The sequence below is a fragment of the Maylandia zebra genome, linkage group LG12 (genome assembly GCF_041146795.1).
Source record: "Maylandia zebra isolate NMK-2024a linkage group LG12, Mzebra_GT3a, whole genome shotgun sequence".
Lineage (NCBI taxonomy): Eukaryota > Metazoa > Chordata > Actinopteri > Cichliformes > Cichlidae > Maylandia > Maylandia zebra.
The window spans coordinates 16,876,633-16,896,430 of record NC_135178.1 but is presented as its reverse complement, the minus strand read 5'-3'; the positions used below and the strand labels follow the sequence as shown (position 1 = coordinate 16,896,430).

The window sequence follows — 19,798 nt, the reverse complement described above, 5'->3', positions numbered from 1 at the left end:
ATTTCCATTCCATTGTGTTTTTGACAAGTAAATATATACATCCAATATAAGAATTTATATTTTTTGTCAATAATATATAAATAAAATATAATTAAAAAAATTATTGGTTAATATTATAAATCTAAAAAAAACTTGGGAATGTGAAATATCAGTATTTAGTTACTTTAACTACAATGTATTGAAAGTAATTCTTAACCATCTTAGTCTTTAACTCAGATGGCCAAAGTTGTCCATTTCAGTGACATACAGTGCATGTGAAAACTGATGCTTTCAGTATCATATCATGTCCTGTTTGGAAATAATCATAGTGTTAAAAAATACTTTTTTGGCAACAGGAAAGAGAAAATGAGAAGCTGAAAGAGTGAAAAAAAGTGAATGTGAAACAATCAACTTCAATCTGGTTGCGCATTGCACAGTTTCCACCCAAACTTTCTGTTTCTACAGTTACTGACTTGTATTTCAGCAAACTACTGACAGCAAGATTTTTTTTAACAAATACACATTTCTGTAGTTTTACTACAGTATAAAACCACAGTGGATTTTAAATGAAACAATAAAATCTGACTGAAATGCAGATTAAACAAAACTCTAATTTTTCATTTTAACTAACTATTTAAGAAGTACAGCATTGGTCCCCGTGTTCAGATGCTCATAAATAAGTGGACAACACCAAACAATCATTATGCTTTCATAACAGTGAGTATAAGAATTATTTTTAATATTTGGATTAAAACATTTGCAGGCAATCACTGCCTCAAGTCTAGAACCCATGGATATCATCACCTATTGTGTTTCCTCTCTTGAGATGTTCAGCCACCTTCAGTTGCTGTTTGTTTTTGGATCTTCAGTTATGTATTTATATTTATGTATTTAACTGGACAATAGGTTCTTATTTTATTGCTGACACTGTCGATTCTAAGATCTGCTTAGAAAGAATATACAATTGATCAGGAATAACCATGGAAACACATATATTTTCACATTCTATTGCACAGAATGTACTTCATAATTATATTATATTATATTCATTTAATTTTATTTTTGAAAGTCATTATCTATCATACTATCAGGATAAGACAACCTCCTAAACAAGTCTAACCATACGGTAACAGGTCTTTCTCCATTTCTTCCCCAACCCTATGATAATCTTTTCAAAATAAAATAAAGGAGCATATTCCAAAGCAAACAAAACCCTGAAAATTTCAATTTTCCTATTTAATACCATTTAGTTTTCTTTTTCATTTTTCCATCTCTAAGCATCTAAGCAATATCTGTCAATGTAAAACAAAATAATTGTGCATATACGACCAGTACTTATGTAGCACACTGTTAAATTTACACTCAGACAAAAACAGATAGACAGGCCGACACACCTACAGCGGATGTGACAAATTTTTATTTTCTTCTCAGTCGGAGTCCTGACGCAGTGGCCTTGACAGTGGCCACTGCCTGTAGGTGTCTTATTACTGGCCCAGATCAGTTCCAACCTGTCTGACTATAAAACACCTTCAGCAAGATTTTGTGTCTGCAGTACTGCTGGATGAGTCCTCTTACTAAACCTATATATCTAAACGTATACAGTCTGAGCTTTATACATTTGAAAAAAAAAATCCCAGAAGATTAAGAAACACATATTAGAACACACATTACTCAAGATGTGCTGCAATAGTTTGTAGAAATCTGATTGACATTTTCTTCTCCTTTAAGATGGTAAACATCACATCACACAATCTGGATATAATATCATAGTAAAGTTAAAAGTTTGTGCAATCTTCTCTTTCATCTCAGTCCTGTTTGCTTCATCATCTGCCTCTCTTGCTTGTACCAGCACTGCTGTCTTAGTTTTCATGGTGATTTAGCAATTAAATGTCCTACCTCTGGTGCCCTTGGGTCTTTGGCATTTTCTAACTAAATACTAAAGAGGTAAAAAGCACGACAACAAAAATACTGAGACAGTAATGCAATTAAACTACACAAACTGAACCAGAAGGCTCCACTTTCTCATTTAAAAATGTATTTTTGTTATTTGGCGTCATTAAACCTAATAACCTCAGTTGTGCAAGGCAGTGCCCCTCAGGTAAGACAACACAGTACTTCCTGAATCTAGCTATATACTCACACAGACAGGTCCAGAAGTCTTATAAATACAATGCAAATACAATTTTATATAGTATATCATTGTCATATTATTAACACGCAAGCAGCTAATTACTATAATTTGTCTAAATTCTGGCTTTATTTGATAGTGTTACGCTCCCTCTAGTGGTCACTGTTGGGTGACATAAGTTCAAATTCAGTCTTAGATAATGGTGAAATGCAGCGAGTGTGCAATTAAGCATTTTTCTCTCAGTAAAGTCTAAAAAATATATCGTTGTGACTGTAAAATAAATTAATGCATTGACTATTAATGGTGGCTAGCACTGTTGCCTCACACATCAAGAAGGTCCAGAGTTCCACTCCACCATCTGGCCACCATCCGTGGCCTTTCTGTGTGGGGTTTGCATGTTCTCCCACAGTCCAAAGACATCAAAGTAGTGAGGTTAGGTTAACTGGTAATTCTAAATTGTCCATAGATGTGAATGTGTATCGTTATATGTGCTAGCCCTGCGTCAGATTGGCAACCTGTCCAGGGTGTACCTGCCTCTCGCCCTATGAAAGCTCAGATATTCTCTAGCACCCCCCTGAGAAGGATAAGGTTAAGCAAAGAGAATGGATGATGGATGGATGGATAGATGGATGGTTCTTTTGTAAATTGTTTTCTTGATTTAAAAGATTTAAATATGTTTAAGAAACTATCCTGCTTGCTCATGCTAGGTTGTTTGTATAGTTACAGTAAAAGGAATAAAGAGTATATTTTTACATGTTTAACTAGACAAGCACATCTAAACAACCAACAGAGTTTCAGCCCCCAAAAATCTGTAAAGTAGAAAAATTAAACCCAATTAAAAATGATTGCTGCTAGCATTCATAAAGGAAACCGATCCAGTATTAAATATTTGTGAGGGAGAAAAGAATGGGACACTTAAACGAAACTAACCACTAACTGGTTCAGATAAGGGCTGATCATTCCTGCACGTTAAGTTGGAGTAAGCTTTGCCAATATTGCTCATATCCCCCTGAACTCAGGAATGAGGAATGTACATGAGGTGCCTTTCCTCCCTACTGTGTGCTTCAAATCCCTCCAAAACATTTATTTTGGAGAAGGGTTACAACTTTGATCTCACGTTTGCAACATACTATCTTTATTCTTCTTCTCTGGCCATTCTTTGGTATGATACCTTACTCACTTAATGATTACAAGCCACCGTGGCCCAGATGCAGCAAAACAGACTTTCTTCTTACAGCCCTTTAACTGTTTAGAAGTAATTAGGAGCTCCTTTATGGCCTCCCAGACTATTACACGCATCATTCTTATTGTGATCTTTGTTGTTTCAACTCTTGGGAGGGTAGCAATAGTTTTATATTTACTTGATTAGTACACAGTCTTTCTGACGGTATGTTGTAGGAGGTCGAAATCTTCAGAAATGGTTCTGCAAATCTTTTTAGTCTCAAGATAATCAATTAACATTTTTTCTGAAGTGCTTTCAAATCAAACCCATGATTAATTTTCTTGATTGTGTTATGAAGTTCAGACTGTCCAGAACATTCCAAAGATTTCCAAAGTCTAATATTTTTGACACATTTGGTTTACTTAGCTTTCTTTATCTTATTTTGTATCTTGTATCATAAAATAATAAAAAAGGTCAGTTGATATTTTAACTGATATTTATGTAGATATACAGAATATCTCAAAGGAGTCACAGACTTTTCTTCTGCAGCTGCTTTCTTCTACCGTGGCTGCTTATTTATTCATGTGATCAGTTGCATTTGAAACACATGGTTTAGTTGTTACAGTTTATTACACAATAAAGTTGAGAGAATTTTCACGGAGAATGTACAATTTATCTTTTAAATTAATACATACTTACTGAAGTGTACCTGTAATATTAAAAGAGGTAGATACCAAACAGGTTTTTATTTCTATTCTGAGCTTAAACTGTATATTTAAGTCAAGTATCAAGTCTTTATTTGGTCGCTCATGTTAGCTATCTGTCCAGTTTATACTGACTTGTCAGAGAAGCACTGAGAAGCACGAGTAAATCTGAATCTAATTACAACAGAGTATTTCATTTAATGAATGTGTTTCTTAGATTCATTCTCAGTGTGTACAGGAAAATTTCAGAAGTATGCTAAAAACCTTTGCCAAACAAGTAAAGAACACATTTAAAATCATGACTTTAAACAATGAAAATGATTACTTGCAAATCTTAAAAGATCAGCACAAGATTCTTTTGATACGCAGAGGATTAGAGAACAGTGGAATGGCCTTAAAATTGCCTGTGATAAGGAAAGCTAGATCCACCCAGTGCAACTGATTGGTCAGCAGATGGTAGTTTTATAAGCACTGGTCTGCTGCTAACTGCTACCTTGAAAAGCCAGGGTTGCCTCGCTAACCCCAAATCCTGCTTCGTCACTCAACTTACAGACTGTTTAAGAGAGGTGGAAGTATTATGTAAGTTCTCTTCAGTGTACGGTAGCAGATGCAGAGAGAAATTCATCAAACTGGCAGCTCTAATTTTCTCCACAGAGAGGGCAAACTCAGTGAATGATTACAGCCAACACAGATGGCATACCCTGCCTGCCAGAGGTGGTTGGAGTTGGATATGATCCTTCAAATCAGTGGTGATGTGTGAGCTACAACCCACAAATATGGGAGACATTTGTGTTACTAATAACATTTGGCATCTATTCTGATATATATAAAAAGAAGAAAAACAGCACTGTCACTGTATCAGTGATAGCCACAGCTTGACCAGGAAAAGCTGACTATGAGCTTGCAAGAACAAAGCATCTCTCTCTTTCTTTAAATGACACGTTTGCAGAAGGATTAGATGAATGCAATTAACATTCTTGATTGACAGGTAGCATTTTTAACAAAAACAAACAGAAAAACAGAGTCCTCTTTGTGAATATGCAACATTTTCAAGACATTAAGTGGTAAATATTCTGACAGAACAGTTATAAAAAAGGACCCTCCTGGCAAATTGTTGAGGTAATTGATTTATGTCCAAATACATGTGTCATCCACTTTGTGGATAATTATTTAAAAATAAAAGAAAGAAAGAAAGAAATCAGACTGTCTAAAGAAATCTGCTCCAAGTGATTTATATAAGAAAAAGAGTTTTTTCAGCAAGCCACTTGACATACAAGCTAAACTGAATAAGTGAAGACAAGATGTGACTTGATCTAATTCAATTCAGCACATCCCACCCATCATTATCTCCGAAATACTTCCAGCACTAACAAAAGACCGCTTAAAGGCTACATTTTAACATCAGAACCTACAATCAGATAGGCCTTCAGCAAGCTTTTCACAGCTGGCTTTGACTAAAAGGCTAGAAAAATGCAAACATTTCGAATCCCTAGACCAAAGTTAGACACACGCACTATCGAGGAAGAAGGCATTATTATACAGTAACGTACAAACTAGGAAAGAGAACAGGGTGGAATTTTCCATCCAAAACCCTTTTAGGTTCAGGGGCTCTGCCTGGGCCATAAACGGGTCTACTCCGAGGTGGCTAGCCCCCAGGGACCTCTTTAGAAATGACTTGTGTTTGTCAACCAAAGAGAGGGGGACCAGTGGAAAATTACCAGTCCCGCACTCAGTCACGCAAGCACACATGCACACACACAAACACACACACTTGATCAGGACCACCTGTAGCCACATATCTACCTCGCTCAATGGTTATGTGACAGCTTGCGTTTTTAATGGGTGAGGGTGCGGGGGGCATGGTTGCGTTGTCAGGACGCACCAACCCGCAAACTACGCAAACGATGACACTGGATGATGTTCGCATCCATGCACATTTCCAAGAAAATATCCGCGACATGTCTAGCGTGCGACGTGTGACTGTGGGTGTGTGAGTGAGTGCACAGTGAGCAGCTTTAAAATGCTCTAAGCGAATGAATCCACGTATGAGTGCTGTGTTAATGTTTGCAACCCACATATATCTAATATGCTGGTCTACTGGAGCACAGAGAAATGGATGCCTCAACAACAATTCCCAGAGGTGCCCTGTCATGTACATTTGCACCTGATGCAAAGAGATGAGAATACCAAAGAAACTAATGCTGCATTCAGAGTTTAAAAGCAGAACAAGATCCAAACTAATGCTTTACCTGAGTTCCAAGGCAGCTCACCATCATGTGAGTGAGCAGTTTGGCAGCAAACATGGGGAAACGGGAGCACAGCACATGGGATATTATGGCCAATGCAAAGCCTGTAGACAGAGAAGTCAGCATTAATGATACTTAATTAAGTGATTTATTTGAATCCATTTATACAAGTGGGGATGTACATATGGAAACTCCACAAGGAGGGTAAAAAGATGAGAACTCAAGGGGAGAGTGTGTTGTACCTGAGATACAGATAAATCCTGAGGCAAAGAAGGCTTCATTGTAGGATGCAAGCTTTGCAAACTCAGCATGGGCTGCATAGATAGACAAGTGCGTGCATGCACACTCAACATAATTCCCACTTTCTTCCACAACCCTGCAGTATTGACCATTTGATGACCAGCTAAAGGGAAGACAAAAAGAGACAATAAGAGACGAGACACTACAACAGAATATAACAAAATACGAGCAAAGCAAATACAAAGAGCAATGAGTCTAACCATGCCCATGATTGTGTGCTTTTGTTCTCTGACATTTTGGCTTCTTTGAGTTTGTTTTATTATTATCTACAGTAACCTTTACTTTGCAAAGAATGTGTGAGACAAACCAGAGCATAACCATGTTTGTGTTAGATTCACTGTTACTGTGATTCTGACTCTCTCTCTCTCTCTCTCTCTCTCTCTCTCTCTCTCTCTCTCCATATTTTGCTCTCTCTTGGTATCACTTGCATAATAAATTTTGCTTCCTGGGGTACGTCCTCCAAGTAGCTGCTCTGTCCAAACCAAACCTGCCAAAAAACACTGTGTTCCTGCCAAGTCCAATTTCAATCCCCAGGAATGTCCTCAACAAAGTAACTCAATGTGGGATGATTCAGCGTGCAGGAGACTGAATGTGTAGATATAAAGGAGAAAGATACGGCATCAGCCACAGAGAGGCCTTATTGAGAGGACAAACTAGGAACTCTGCCCTTTATTTAGCAAACTATTACCCAAAATAAGTATAAGGAAGACAAACAGAGGCCTTCTTTAGATGCTAATCAAGCCATGTGTAGTCTTAAATAAGGAAAGCAGTACACTGGTTGAGCTAAATTACGTCGAGTAAAAAATAAATTAGTAGGCAGACACTAGAACTAGAAAAAACCTCAGCAACTGATATTATCAGGTAACAAAAATAAATGGAAATATTTGTATATAAATAAAAATATACATCTTATATTTTTGTATATAATGTGCACGTTCTATTTTTAGTCTATCTGAGAAACAGTTAAGCTTGAATCTCATTTAATGTGTTTTTGTTACCTTCCAGTGGTCTGGTTCCAGAGAAGGCACTGAGACTGGCCTGGTTTAACCTGCTGACCGGGGCTGTGGATACGATACACCACCTCGTTGCCATCTTCCAGAGGTCGTGACCCTCTGCCCTGGAGACTGGCTGAGAATACCTACGTATAACCAGATACAACAGAAGACGGTTCAGTTGCAGAGCAGCCACCAGATTAATGGCTGCTTTATATCAGAGCCATACTGCCACCTGCTGTTTAAAAAAAGAAAAGGAGATTTTGACATTTTAACAATTGCTCATGATTTTTCAATGAAGTCAGTGTCCCAGCACCTACTTTCCCATTGAGAGCAGTAGCTGCATCACTGGTGCGAAACCAATGTTCATTTCTAAACTCGGTCAGCTGCATCCTGTTGAGGTTGCCGCAGTCCGCAGTTAAAACTGCTGGTACTGGCAGCAGAGTATTTGGGAGCTGGAAGAAGTCTGCATTACGGCCCCTGAACTTGTATCCATTAATTTCTGTGGGGTACCACTGGAAGGCAGAGATGTTCATATACGGACAAGTTTCCAGGACTGTAACCTTTCTGGAGAAAAATTTTACAAAGAAGAAATTGTAAATCCAAGCACGATTTAACATTAATTTGTGAGGTAATATTCATCTGTATTACAATAAGGTGTACCATGCAACTCTTCACTCATTTAGAACATTTAGGACACTCACATCTCACATTGACTATGTTTAAGGAGGGAGAATGCAAATCGCTCCGCCACCTCAGCAAGGTGGCTGACACCTCGAGTGTCGACTCGACTGGGATTGGCCAAGGCACACAACAGGTTATAGGTCAAATTCCGGCTGTTGTTCTGTAAAGGAGCTCTTTCTGCCTCTGCAAGCACCTGGCTCAGAAGACAGAAAGGATGAGAAAGACTGAGGAGCTCTGAGTAAACTTTAGTGCTGTTATTCACACATCCAAAGCACTCACCTGAGTTACTTTCTTTAGTTTGACCTTCAGGGTCATGCGCATTGTGTGTGCTCAGAATGCATTTTTCTCTGTAGTCCCTACTTCTTATTTACTCTTTCTAAACATGTCCCTGTATATTCTGTTTATTCTTTTGTGCAGCTGGTTAAGAAGATGCAATAAATAGATTCTAATTTCAACTTCATGATAGCAGCAATCTTATTAAGTGAGAACTAATGAATGACAGACTGGTCCACAGAGCTATCAAAGTAGCTCATGGGAGGCGATGTATGGTCTTTAACTAAGCTGACAGACACAAACAACTACACTGACTCACAGTCACATGCAATCACATAGATTATCCAATATTTTATACACTTATGCAGTAATTAAAAAAAATTTTTTCTTGGTATAAAAACCAGATGATTGGGCTTACCTTCCCCAGACCTTCAAACACAGCGATCATCTGCTCATTATTGAGAGGTGGACTGACTTTATCTATTAGTCCCTGCAGCACCAGGTCCAATGTAGGAGTTTCAAGGGGTTGATGCAACTGGTCCAGTAAGACCCAGACAGCTTCACTTGCTGCATTTGACACCAGAGTCACATTAGCCAGGCCAAACTGGGAGTGTACTGTGGCACCTCCTGTTGGATTGTATAGTTCCACTTGGAAGCGCTTAGGTGTGGGTAAGGATGAGGCACGGTCAGGTGTTAGGTAAATCTCCAGTGATGTGTTACGTTTGCCCACATCAAAAGTCAGCTGGCCCTCCTGCTTAGGGAAGTCCATCCCTGCTTCAGCAGGCCAGATTATAAATGGACCCACCACCTCTTCTCTGGAAAGCTCCTAGAAGAAGAAAAAGAAATAAAAACATGCTAAACTCTGCTGGACTTAATTAAAGGAGCAAGTGAAGAATGGAGTTATATAACCACCATCATATTTAAAGAAATGTATAAAAGGTGACACAACATATAAAGTTTTCAGCTGAAAAGAATGAACAAATCATACATTAAACTTGTAAAGGCACAACTTCCATTTGGTATACAATGGTCTAAATGCAAATAAAGCCCAGTGAAGTTGCCCAAGTCATGATAATTAGGCTGAAAACAACCAAAATGTGAACCAAATGGGGACTGGGCTTTTATTATTCAGCAAACCTGGTGTCTCACAAAATGCTTTGAGAGATGAAAGCGGATGACCCAGCCGTGTGAGGTTTTTGATTTTTTTTAGAGTGCACTCAACAATCTTTCATCTTCACTTTCAAAAAGTACAAGCACCAGTAGATACTTTACGCCTTGGGGCTATGTGCAGATATCTTTAATCATAATCCCTCATAGAGAAGGAGGGCGATGATGAGATTAAAGAGGTGAGGAGAGGGGGAAAACTTTGGTCTCTGTCTGTGTACTTCATCAATAAACCATTACGTGTATTAAAATATATAAAAAGCATTCATGACAGACAAAATAAGAGGCAACAAAACAAAATGTATTTTTGTAGTTGGAAAAAAAAAGCTTAGATAAAAGCTCATAATAACAAACCCTTGCAGAAGACTGAAAAAAATTAATATAATAAGTCTTGGTGCTTAATTGCTCAAAATGGCTTAAATAATAAAAAATAGATCTGTACACTATGAGATGTCTATTAAAGCCAAGGTCTTAAAGTCAGCTTAACTGGTCCAGAAATAAACAGTTAAACATTTTTCTGGAGTTACGATTTCATTTCAGTAGGTAAATAGTGTAAAACATATTTGCTAATATAGGAAATATCTGTTACACAGAGTGGTGATAGCATGACACGTTCAAGGTAACAGTGAATGAGCAACAACTGGACTTAAATACATAAATAGCCCTTTTTGAACTAGAAGTCATAGTCATACATTTCATTCACACCCAAATGCATTGGGGACAATCGAAGGTTCAGTATCTTGCCCTTTGACGTGTGGACTGATAGCATTGGGGACTGAAGCACTGATTAGTACGCATAGCCACAGCTGCCCAACATAAATGATTCCATGTTGGTTAAAGACCAAACCAATCAGCTGCATATACACTGCAAAAACTCAAAATCTTATCAAGTATATTTGTCTTGTTTCTACTCAAAATTTCTCATCACACTTAAAATACGAGAAATCAGCTACAGAGTAACATTTCAGTGAGATATAGGAACTTGTGAAAAAGTCTTGAAAACATATTGTTTTATTTTATTGTTTTATTTTTTGTACCTTTTAACATTTCACAAAGTAAACTTGTTTTGTATTATGAACACGTTTTTGTTGGCTGGTTAGTGTTGCATGGATCGCAGATTTATCCGTTTTTTGTGAATATAAGCTGCTGACTGGTGAGCAGAATTTTCAGCTTGGTACGTTAGTGTTCATCGTCAGTTAATCATCAAACATATTTAGTGCTTATAACAAATATATTATGCTAAATAAAGACAGATTTTTCCACAATGTATATGATAGTAAGAGTTAGTAAACCTCTATTAAAGTCTCCCTCTGCAGTCTGTTGTTTCTTAGATTCAGCATTGAAACTGAATTTAAAACAAAACATAGATGACATTCTGTCGCCTCGGCAACCACCAAGATCTCACTGCCTACAGACATTCAGTAACTCTCATTGGATAATGTTAATAAATATCTTTCACTAAATATGAACGTTTTCTACCTGTCCTTGTTTAAATTATGAAAGAAGTTATTATGCCTGAGAATCTCTAGAATGTGGAATACTTTCCACTAAACAGTTGTCTTCTACTTTGGTTAGTTTTTTTAACAACCATTTAAAAAACATATTTTTCTTTAGTTTTATTTTTTACTGCAATTCCTGTAGAGTAGCTTTTATAGTGTTAATTCAGTATGTGCTACAAAATAAAAGCCTTTCCTTTACATTAGGTTTGTGGGCATTTTATTTTGAATTGTTCTAATCATGGCACTTCAAAGGAACAGCGCATCACAGGAACAGCCTGTGATGTCACAGTGCACATTCTACTGAAAAACCTATAAATAGGGGAGACATTCAACCAACTTCAGTGGATCTCGGATGGCAGAAACACAAAACAACCTGGTTGTTAAAACAAAGACAAGGCAGACGCAGAGAAACGCAGACGCAAACGCTGACGCATCTACAATGGCAGAAGCAAAAAAAGCCGCACAACCAAATACTGAAAAGTCTCCTGTGGCACAACCACCAAAGGAAACGGTTGTGAAACCAAAGAAACAACAAAAGCAAAAACAGAAAAGAGTGGCTGAAGAACCAAGAAGACCAATTACTCGGGCAAATGCCCGGGCGCTTCTTGAAGCTCAAAACACCACGGGTTATGGAGCAAACCCGAAAAATGAAGAAGTGCAAAAAAACACTGAAGCCACTCCTGAAAAAGAAAAGGCTGAATCCCTCCCCATTTCAAATGCAAAGGAGGACATGGAGAGAGAGGGAAATGGGAAGAACCACAGCAGACCAAACCCTGTGCCTAACGGAGGGACTTGGCAATATCAACCCAATCCCACATTTAGACCCCCGTTTAATCCCTGGCACGAGATTGCTGCTCTCAGACACCAACTGGAAGCCTCCCAATACCATCAGAACAACCTTTACGGTAAAATGGTAGGTGCAAACAAGAGGGCCTCTTATCACCAGCTTGAGGTGAACAAACTTCGTGAAGAAATTCACGAGAACAAGCGAAATTATGAGGAAACAATTAAAGACCTCATAGAGCAGCTGGAAGAGGCTTCTAGTAATAAGCCCAATGACATCAGTGAGACAGACACTCTCACAAATGACAATGAAGCTATTGTCATATTGGATGAGGTGATTGCTACCCTGCAGGACCAAATCAGCCACCCTACCACAGAGCAGTGTGTGGAGTCTGCCACTCCAACCACAGAGGCTTCACACACTGACTCTGTAGGACTGAAGTCCTCTAAGGAGGCTGAATTTGAGCTCAAATGTAGGATTCAGCAGGAGCAGATTGAGATGCTCCAGAAACAGCTCCTAGCAGCTCAAAATCAGCTTGAAGAGCAGGCTGTTAAACATAGGCAGGAGCAGGAGACACTCAACCTGGAAATCAGTGACCTGAAATCCCAGCTCTGCCCCAACAAGGCCCTTCATGATTTGAAGAGAGAATCTCCTGAGCGAGAGCTGAAAGAGGCCAAAGATTGCTCACTTAAAATCCCACAGCAGCACAAAGAACAAAATTCCACTGCTGCAAATGAAATGCATAAATGTGAGCCTCTGAAAGAAAACGAGACTGGAGAACAGGAGAAGATGGAAAAAGAGGACTCACTGCCATCCACTGCAATGTCTCTGCAGGAGCCTCAGAAAGAAAAAGACACCACAGAACAACAGAAGATCGAAAAAGAAGAGTCAGCTGCATTTTCTGTACAGGGATCTTTGCAAAGTCTACGAGACAAACAGAAAATGCTCAATGTCAAGGTGGCTGAACTCGAGAATGAAGTTAAGAGCCTGCCAGAGATTCCGCCAAGTAAGAAGAAGAAGAACAAGAAGAAGCGGAACTGTGTGCGTCCCCAATTTCACATAATTGGTGTCAACATCAAGTCCTAAAAATCATATTTATATACAACTAAATTGTCAGTGAACATTTGAACCCCTCTTGGTCGAGACAGAAGGCCACCCCTTCCTGAGCCCGGTTCTGTCAGAGGTTTCTTCCCATTAAGAGGGAGTTTTTCCTCTCCACTGTCGCAAAGTGCTTGCTCATAGGGGATTTGGGGGCTTTTTTTTTTTTTTTTTTTTTTTTTTTTTTTTACACCAACCACTGGTAAGTTCACTGACATCAAATTTAAGACTCAGCAAATATGGAAATGGATCATCCGTCATCAAGTGAGGAATCATCCATTTAAAACATGTTTGCTGAGTCATATTTAGTTGTATATAAATATGATTTCTGTCACACTCAGGCCAATCACAGACTAATTTGGACAATTGGTAAAAAATAAATAAATTGAAAAAATTGAAAAAAAGTAGTTGTGTCATTGTTTCGTGTAGATTTCAAATAACATGCCATTTTATGTCAACGTATTTGTTACATTTGTAGTGCTCGTGGTTTTATATTCTTATGATCCTGTTTGTTTGATGAGTATATCCTTCTTCCTTACTTCACATATTTACTGCTGCTTGGCTAGCTTTAGTCATGCTAGCATCAGCACGGGTAGAAACAGATACACATCAGAGACATCACATGTAGCTTGTGTTTATGTTCAGAGTGACATCTGATTTAAAAGCAGGCAGCAAAGCACTGAGCAGCATATCAGTCAGCACAGAAAGCAAATGCCATAAATGTCATCAATTAGGCTGGAATAGTTTGTTGTTTGTCTTCTATTGTAAGTGCTTTACATTTCAGCATGACATCCTGTATGTGTCCTAGGCAGTAGGGCTGGGCAATATTATACCGTTCACGGTAATACCGGTATAATGTTAGGCAACGATAGGAAAATTAAATATCGCGATAGAATATGAGTAAAACGCGCATGCGCAGTGCCTTTGTTTTCATACGCACATGTAGGGCTGGGCGATATGACCCAAAATTCATATCTCGATATTTTTTACCTGGACGGCGATATAAGATATATATCTCGATTTTTTTTTTTAAAGCCATGAAGTAAGAACAAAAAGAGAGTTCTTAGTCAAAGCTGTGTCCCAGATGTCACACAGGCACTTTTATTAACAAAGAGCATAGATGTACATAAGATTTACTCAAAAATAAATTATGAGCATTTATTAAATAATAATGCTCCATAAATAAAAGAAAACAATGTTGTTTTTGTGCATAACAAAAAGCTCACAATTGTGCAGTCAAAATGTAAACTAAAAGACGCTGAGTAACAAAGACAGATTTCACAGCTGCTCTGTTCCCAACTTCTACTGTGTGACTGACAGTCTTGAGTTTGAAATCCTCTTCGTAACCACGTCTCTTAACAGGTGCCATTTATGGTCCTTATACACAGTAGGGTAATATTACGTTGAAGCACAGTACGTATCACTCCGCGAAGCTCCTCGGTAGCCGTAATGCTCTGACAATCCATCAAGCGGTGCAGCACCGTAGCTTACCAAAGTCGTACTAAAACATTTTTGACAGATTGCTGAGCGCTGTGTACCACATAAAATCGGTTAGTGGCCATCAAGCACAACCAGAATTCATACATAAGGCGCGCTGTCAACTTTTGAGAAAATGCAAGGATTTTAGGCGTTAGCGTGGTTAGCTCGTTAGCGTGGTTAGCTAGCTAACACGTTGACGGCGTCCAGCCCCACGCACGGGGCGATGTGCAGTAACTCGTTAACGGAGATTTGCCGTGTCCATCTTGTCGCTTCCTGCAGGTGAAGCGATGGGGGAGGAGGGGGAGCTGTGTTTATTGAAGGAGGGGCGAGGCCGAGTAACGTTGCGTAAAGACAAAAGTGGACGAAAGAGAGGCAAACTTGCGGCTCCACAAGTATAATTATAACGTAACATAGACTATATCGATATAAAGGATATTGTCACATCTTATATCTCGTATAAAAATATATCGATATTTTTTAAAAACTCGATATATCGCCCAGGCCTACGCACATGGCCGATTGTTGAGTGAAACAGATGAACCAGAATTGGTTTGTAAAAATGGTGCAACTTCAGTGATGTGGAACTGGTTTGGTGTTTGTCCGTCAGATACACGACAAAGCACATTTTTTTGCAGAACATGCAAGCGGCCGTTGTTATTGTCGTATTTGTCGGACTAAGATGCTCTTAAATCTGGGAGTAATCTGGGTTCTAAACTCCGTATGCGTCAGGTCAAACGAACACTGCAGCATCACCGAGAGTTAAAAACTGTCTAAATTCTTTCATATTTAATAAAACGATCAGCATTGCTGCTTTACCAGGTGTAACTATGAAGTTTAACTTCCAAGCATCCATGAAAACAAAATTTATTACATTTAACGGAGTTAGAAGTTAGCGGGAAGCTAGCGGAAGTTAGCTCGCTAGTTTCGCTAGTTACTTAAGCATGATATTGCATGTTCTGACTGAGAGATTTCTGAAAAAATTCAAACGTACAGCTAGGGTTGCCAACTCCCTGAAAAATAAATAAGGGACACCTCGTGGCCAGGGCCAAGCGACCCAGTTGTCTTCACCCTTCCCAGTGTGGTGAATTTTCTAGCTCTTTTTTTGTGTGTGAAATTATTTTTTTAACCATTTGACTTGAATTTGATTTAAGTAGATGTGTATTCTTTGTGATATGAACACATGTGAAACAAATGATCATTTAGCCATTTATTTTTAGCTCAAAATGACAACATTAACACAATAAAACAGGTCTCCTTCTTAAACAGAAGCCTGTCATGCTTAACTTTTGAGAATATAAGTAAATCTTTCTTTAAAAGAACTCTGTCCTGCTTAACTTAAAATAATAGAAAACAATAGAAAGAAAAACATTCTTGTAACAGTGCACATTTAGTGCATTTAGTACAATTGGCTTAATGCTAATCAGCTGCTCCTGTTTGTAAACCCGCTTGTTCCCATGATTACGCATCTTAACTCATCATCATTATTCATCTATGTATTACTTTTATGTATTAGTCATCTATTTGTTGTAATCATCTATCCTTACAGTTGTTTATTACACAAAATAAATTATATTATCACACTTCTGGCCACATAGCACTGATATTCACTGCACATGCCCATATTAACTTTTTCCAGCCAGGTGTTTTCCTTTTCCCATTTTTCCCTTTCTCTGAACAAACATTGCTGCTCTAATGCTGGGCTTACACTGTGCGGTTTTAGGCCCATTTTGAGCCGATTTTTGAGTGATCGGACCGATTTTGGCCTTCATCGTGCATCGTGTAGTATACGTGGGGTAACGAGAAGTGATTAACACCTCACGACCAACTCCCGATCATCAATCGCTCGTGAGGGTCTCACCACAGCCGCTCACACTGCTCGCGCGCAAACACGTAAACGTTGGTGTAAAAGATGGAGCAGCACGGCTGTGCAGCGTGTGATCTGGACACAAGCGATGGAGGCACACAACCGTGAAAATAGTTGGATTTACATTGCTGCTCAGTCACAGCTGCCCGATCAATGTTTTTCATTAGCAATTTAGCAAAGTTGATGGTGGTGGTGTGTGTGTCTGTGTGAGTGTAATGCTGGGCTTACACTGTGCGATTTTTGGCCCATTTTGAGCCGATTTTTGAGTTGTGCGACCGTTTTGGCGATCGGCCCGATTTTGGCCTTCATCGTGCGTCGTGTAGTATACGTGGGGTCAGGGACGTGCAGAGAGGTTTAAAGGGGCGGGTGCTCAAAGTTAAAAAGGGGCACATTGAACCAGGCTGAATAACAACAACACACATTCATCAAGAATCTAATATGGGAAGGGCGGGGCTGTGTTGATCTGAGACTGTAGACATTAAAAAGTCCACAGGAGAGATGGTAGCTGATTAAACAAGTGTCATGAGATAATAACAAAATGCAAAGATTGGTGACAGCGCTTGGAACCATAAGGCAACAAAAAACTGTGACATAAACTCGGCTCTGCCTGTGAATCACTCTTTGCTTCTCTTCTTCCTTCCTTCCCATCATTTCATATATCACTCTCCACTTGCTGTCCATCTGAGAACAAGGCACAACTTGCTATTGCAATAAACTATAATCTAATTATCCACACCTAACAACTCTTGCACTTAATCTATAATAAAATGATGACAGAAAAATGTTATAGCACTGCCTTTAGTAGCCTCATACAGCGCCTACTGTTTCCTCCTCATGTCCTTACCAGCCATGTCTGCACAATGTTATATCATGAGTAATATTTTTTTAAATCCAGCTAAATAAAACACACACATGCACACACAGTGACATTTTAGACCTTCTTCAGAATACTGTATATACTATGGGCATCATGGTGCTGATCCAGAATCCTTACATTATTATTCATTACTAGAGCTACAATAATAAAGCAATGAGGAGGGGGAAGTAATAAATATGAAATAATGTATTTATGATGATTCCATTTGTTTCACTATCCACTCTGTGCAGGGCAAAGCTTATTACATGTTTAAACTGTAGAGATACAATCATTTTACTGCTGTAAAATCCAACTTTTGTCTTATTTAAAATATAAATCTAATATAATCTGCTTCTTAATGTATGTTTTTTAAAATACAGCTTGTGTTTTTTAATATATTATAATTATAATAATTATTATGTGGACATGCATATTAGATCGTTTTTTAGTGAAATATAATCCCTCCAGAAAGGCAGGAAATGCCCAGAAACTTACTTTAAAACTAAATATGTTCTAAATACTTTAAAACTAAATATGTTCTAAATACTTTAAAACTAAATATGTTCCCTAAAACGGTGACAGAGCTACAGACCCATGACAGCCTTACACAGGTAGCCAGCAGCTATGACCAGCACTACTTGTGCAGTTAATAAAAGGACAGGTAATGTTTGTCGCGCTGTTGCACACACAGCACGCTCGTTTGTTTCAGTTCGTCAGTTGCAACAAGACAACTTACCAACGTGTACGTAATAAGCTAATACTCCTGTGTGCTACACACTACAGTGTACGCTGTACACCTACTTACTGGTTGTGTCGCATCAGTCTGTGTCTCTGAGTTAACTTGTGTTTCTCCTACAGCTCCGGACCGCAAAAAATGCGCGTGCTCTTTGTGAGCTCGTTCCCGGCTCGTAACCAGCGCGTTCTGCCGTCGAGGGCGATCATTGGTTAATAGTGATCATGTGACTGATGCAAGCCAGATCCTTTTATTTAGCAAAACTGTGATTAATAGTTAAATATTATTGTTGAGGGGCACAGACAGGACTCCGCACGCACACACACATAAAAAAATAAATAAATTTTTTTAAAAGTTGCCTCAACAAAAGGGCACTTTGGGCACTCATCAGGAAAGGGGCGGGTGCTCAAGCCCCTCTAGCCCCCCCCCCTCTGCACGTCCCTGCGTGGGGTAACGAGACGCGATTAACACCTCACGACCAGCTCCCGATCATCAATCGCTTGGTCGGGAGGGTGTCACCGCAGTTTGTCACACTGCTCACGCGCAAACACAAATGTCGGCGAAAAAGACGCCGCAACACGGCAGTGCAGCGTGTGATCTGGACACAAGCGATGGAGGTACAACTTGTAGAACTTTGGAAAGCTCATCCGAGGCTTTTCGATGTGGCCTCAGAAATTATCACGACACAACAACCGTGAAAAAAGTTGGATCTACACTGCTGCTCAATCACAGCTGCCCGATCAATGTTTTTCATTAGCAATTTAGCAAAGTTGATGGTGGTGGTGTGCGTGTCTGTGTGAGTGAAAGACGGAGAGAGAGAGCGCGACAGATTTTCTGTTATAACCTTCATTTTATGGAGGCACAGTGTGAGCACTCAGGTCGCATCAGAGCATCGGGCGGTATAGTGTGAGACCCTGCATCGTGACCTACCAACTTCTAACCCCTGCGAGTCAATCGTGCAGTTTGAGCAGGAGCTGAATAACGTGACTGAAAAAAATCGCACAGTGTTTGCCCAGCTTTAGGTGTACTGTCGTCCGAGACTTGTACCGCAGTGTCGGCGTTTGTTTCCCTGTTGGCCATGCTTCTTGTTGTGGTCATCTGTTGTCTTCCGGTATTTTCTCCGTAAGCGACCTTTCCTTGACCAATGAGATGAGCGGTAATCTGAATTGTCATACTCGTAAGTGTGCTGTCAGCTCATTGGTCACAAAGCAGGAGAGGGGCTGGGAATTATGTTTTCAAACAAAGCGTTAATTCCATTAAAAGTTATAGACTACTTTTGATTCTCACTGTATTACGGGACAAAGTGCGTCCCTTATTAGCTCAATACGGGACGTGTACTTTTGTTTCGAAATACGGGACGATTCCGTATTTTAAGGGACGGTTGGCAACCCTACGTACAGCTCTGCTATCACTTCCAACATAAATGAAGACAGGAAACTAAACAGCAGTGACGTTTGTAGGGTTACTGTAGTTGGGCTAGCTGATATATAATGATGTGCTACGTGATCGCTAGCGACACAGCTATGTTAGCATAACATAAACAGTGAAGCTGGAGGACGAACACTAACACTTTTCCACTTATAAAAGTTAACGTTAAGGTTCCTGATAGATAGAGACAAATGCAATCGCATGGCAGGATGCTGTAAACGGACCAAACTTCAGTCAGGAGAACAACTGAGATAATCCATCCACAATACAAGGTTAGTTATTAATATACTGCAACAACATGGAAATAGAGCAGCTGCCAGAGAATTCAACATTAATGAATCAATGGTACAGAAGTGGAGGAAGCAAGAAGAATGAGTTTAATAAAGTTTGATTTATTTGACTGCTTTGTTTCACTTAATGTGCCT

The 19,798-nt window shown here is 39.2% G+C and overlaps 1 protein-coding gene across 1 annotated transcript in view; it reads right to left on the bottom strand.

Moving 5' to 3' along the window:
- The window catches only part of adgrv1 (adhesion G protein-coupled receptor V1), a 137,144-nt gene that overhangs the window by 49,927 nt on the left and 67,419 nt on the right, over positions 1-19,798 (bottom strand). Inside the window, exons 84-89 of the mRNA XM_076890783.1 lie at positions 8,887-9,294; positions 8,216-8,388; positions 7,832-8,078; positions 7,518-7,657; positions 6,462-6,622; positions 6,223-6,323 (exon numbers count right to left, since the gene is read on the bottom strand). Coding sequence (XP_076746898.1) covers positions 6,223-6,323; positions 6,462-6,622; positions 7,518-7,657; positions 7,832-8,078; positions 8,216-8,388; positions 8,887-9,294 — 1,230 coding nt within the window. The remainder of the gene's footprint in view (positions 1-6,222; positions 6,324-6,461; positions 6,623-7,517; positions 7,658-7,831; positions 8,079-8,215; positions 8,389-8,886; positions 9,295-19,798) is intronic.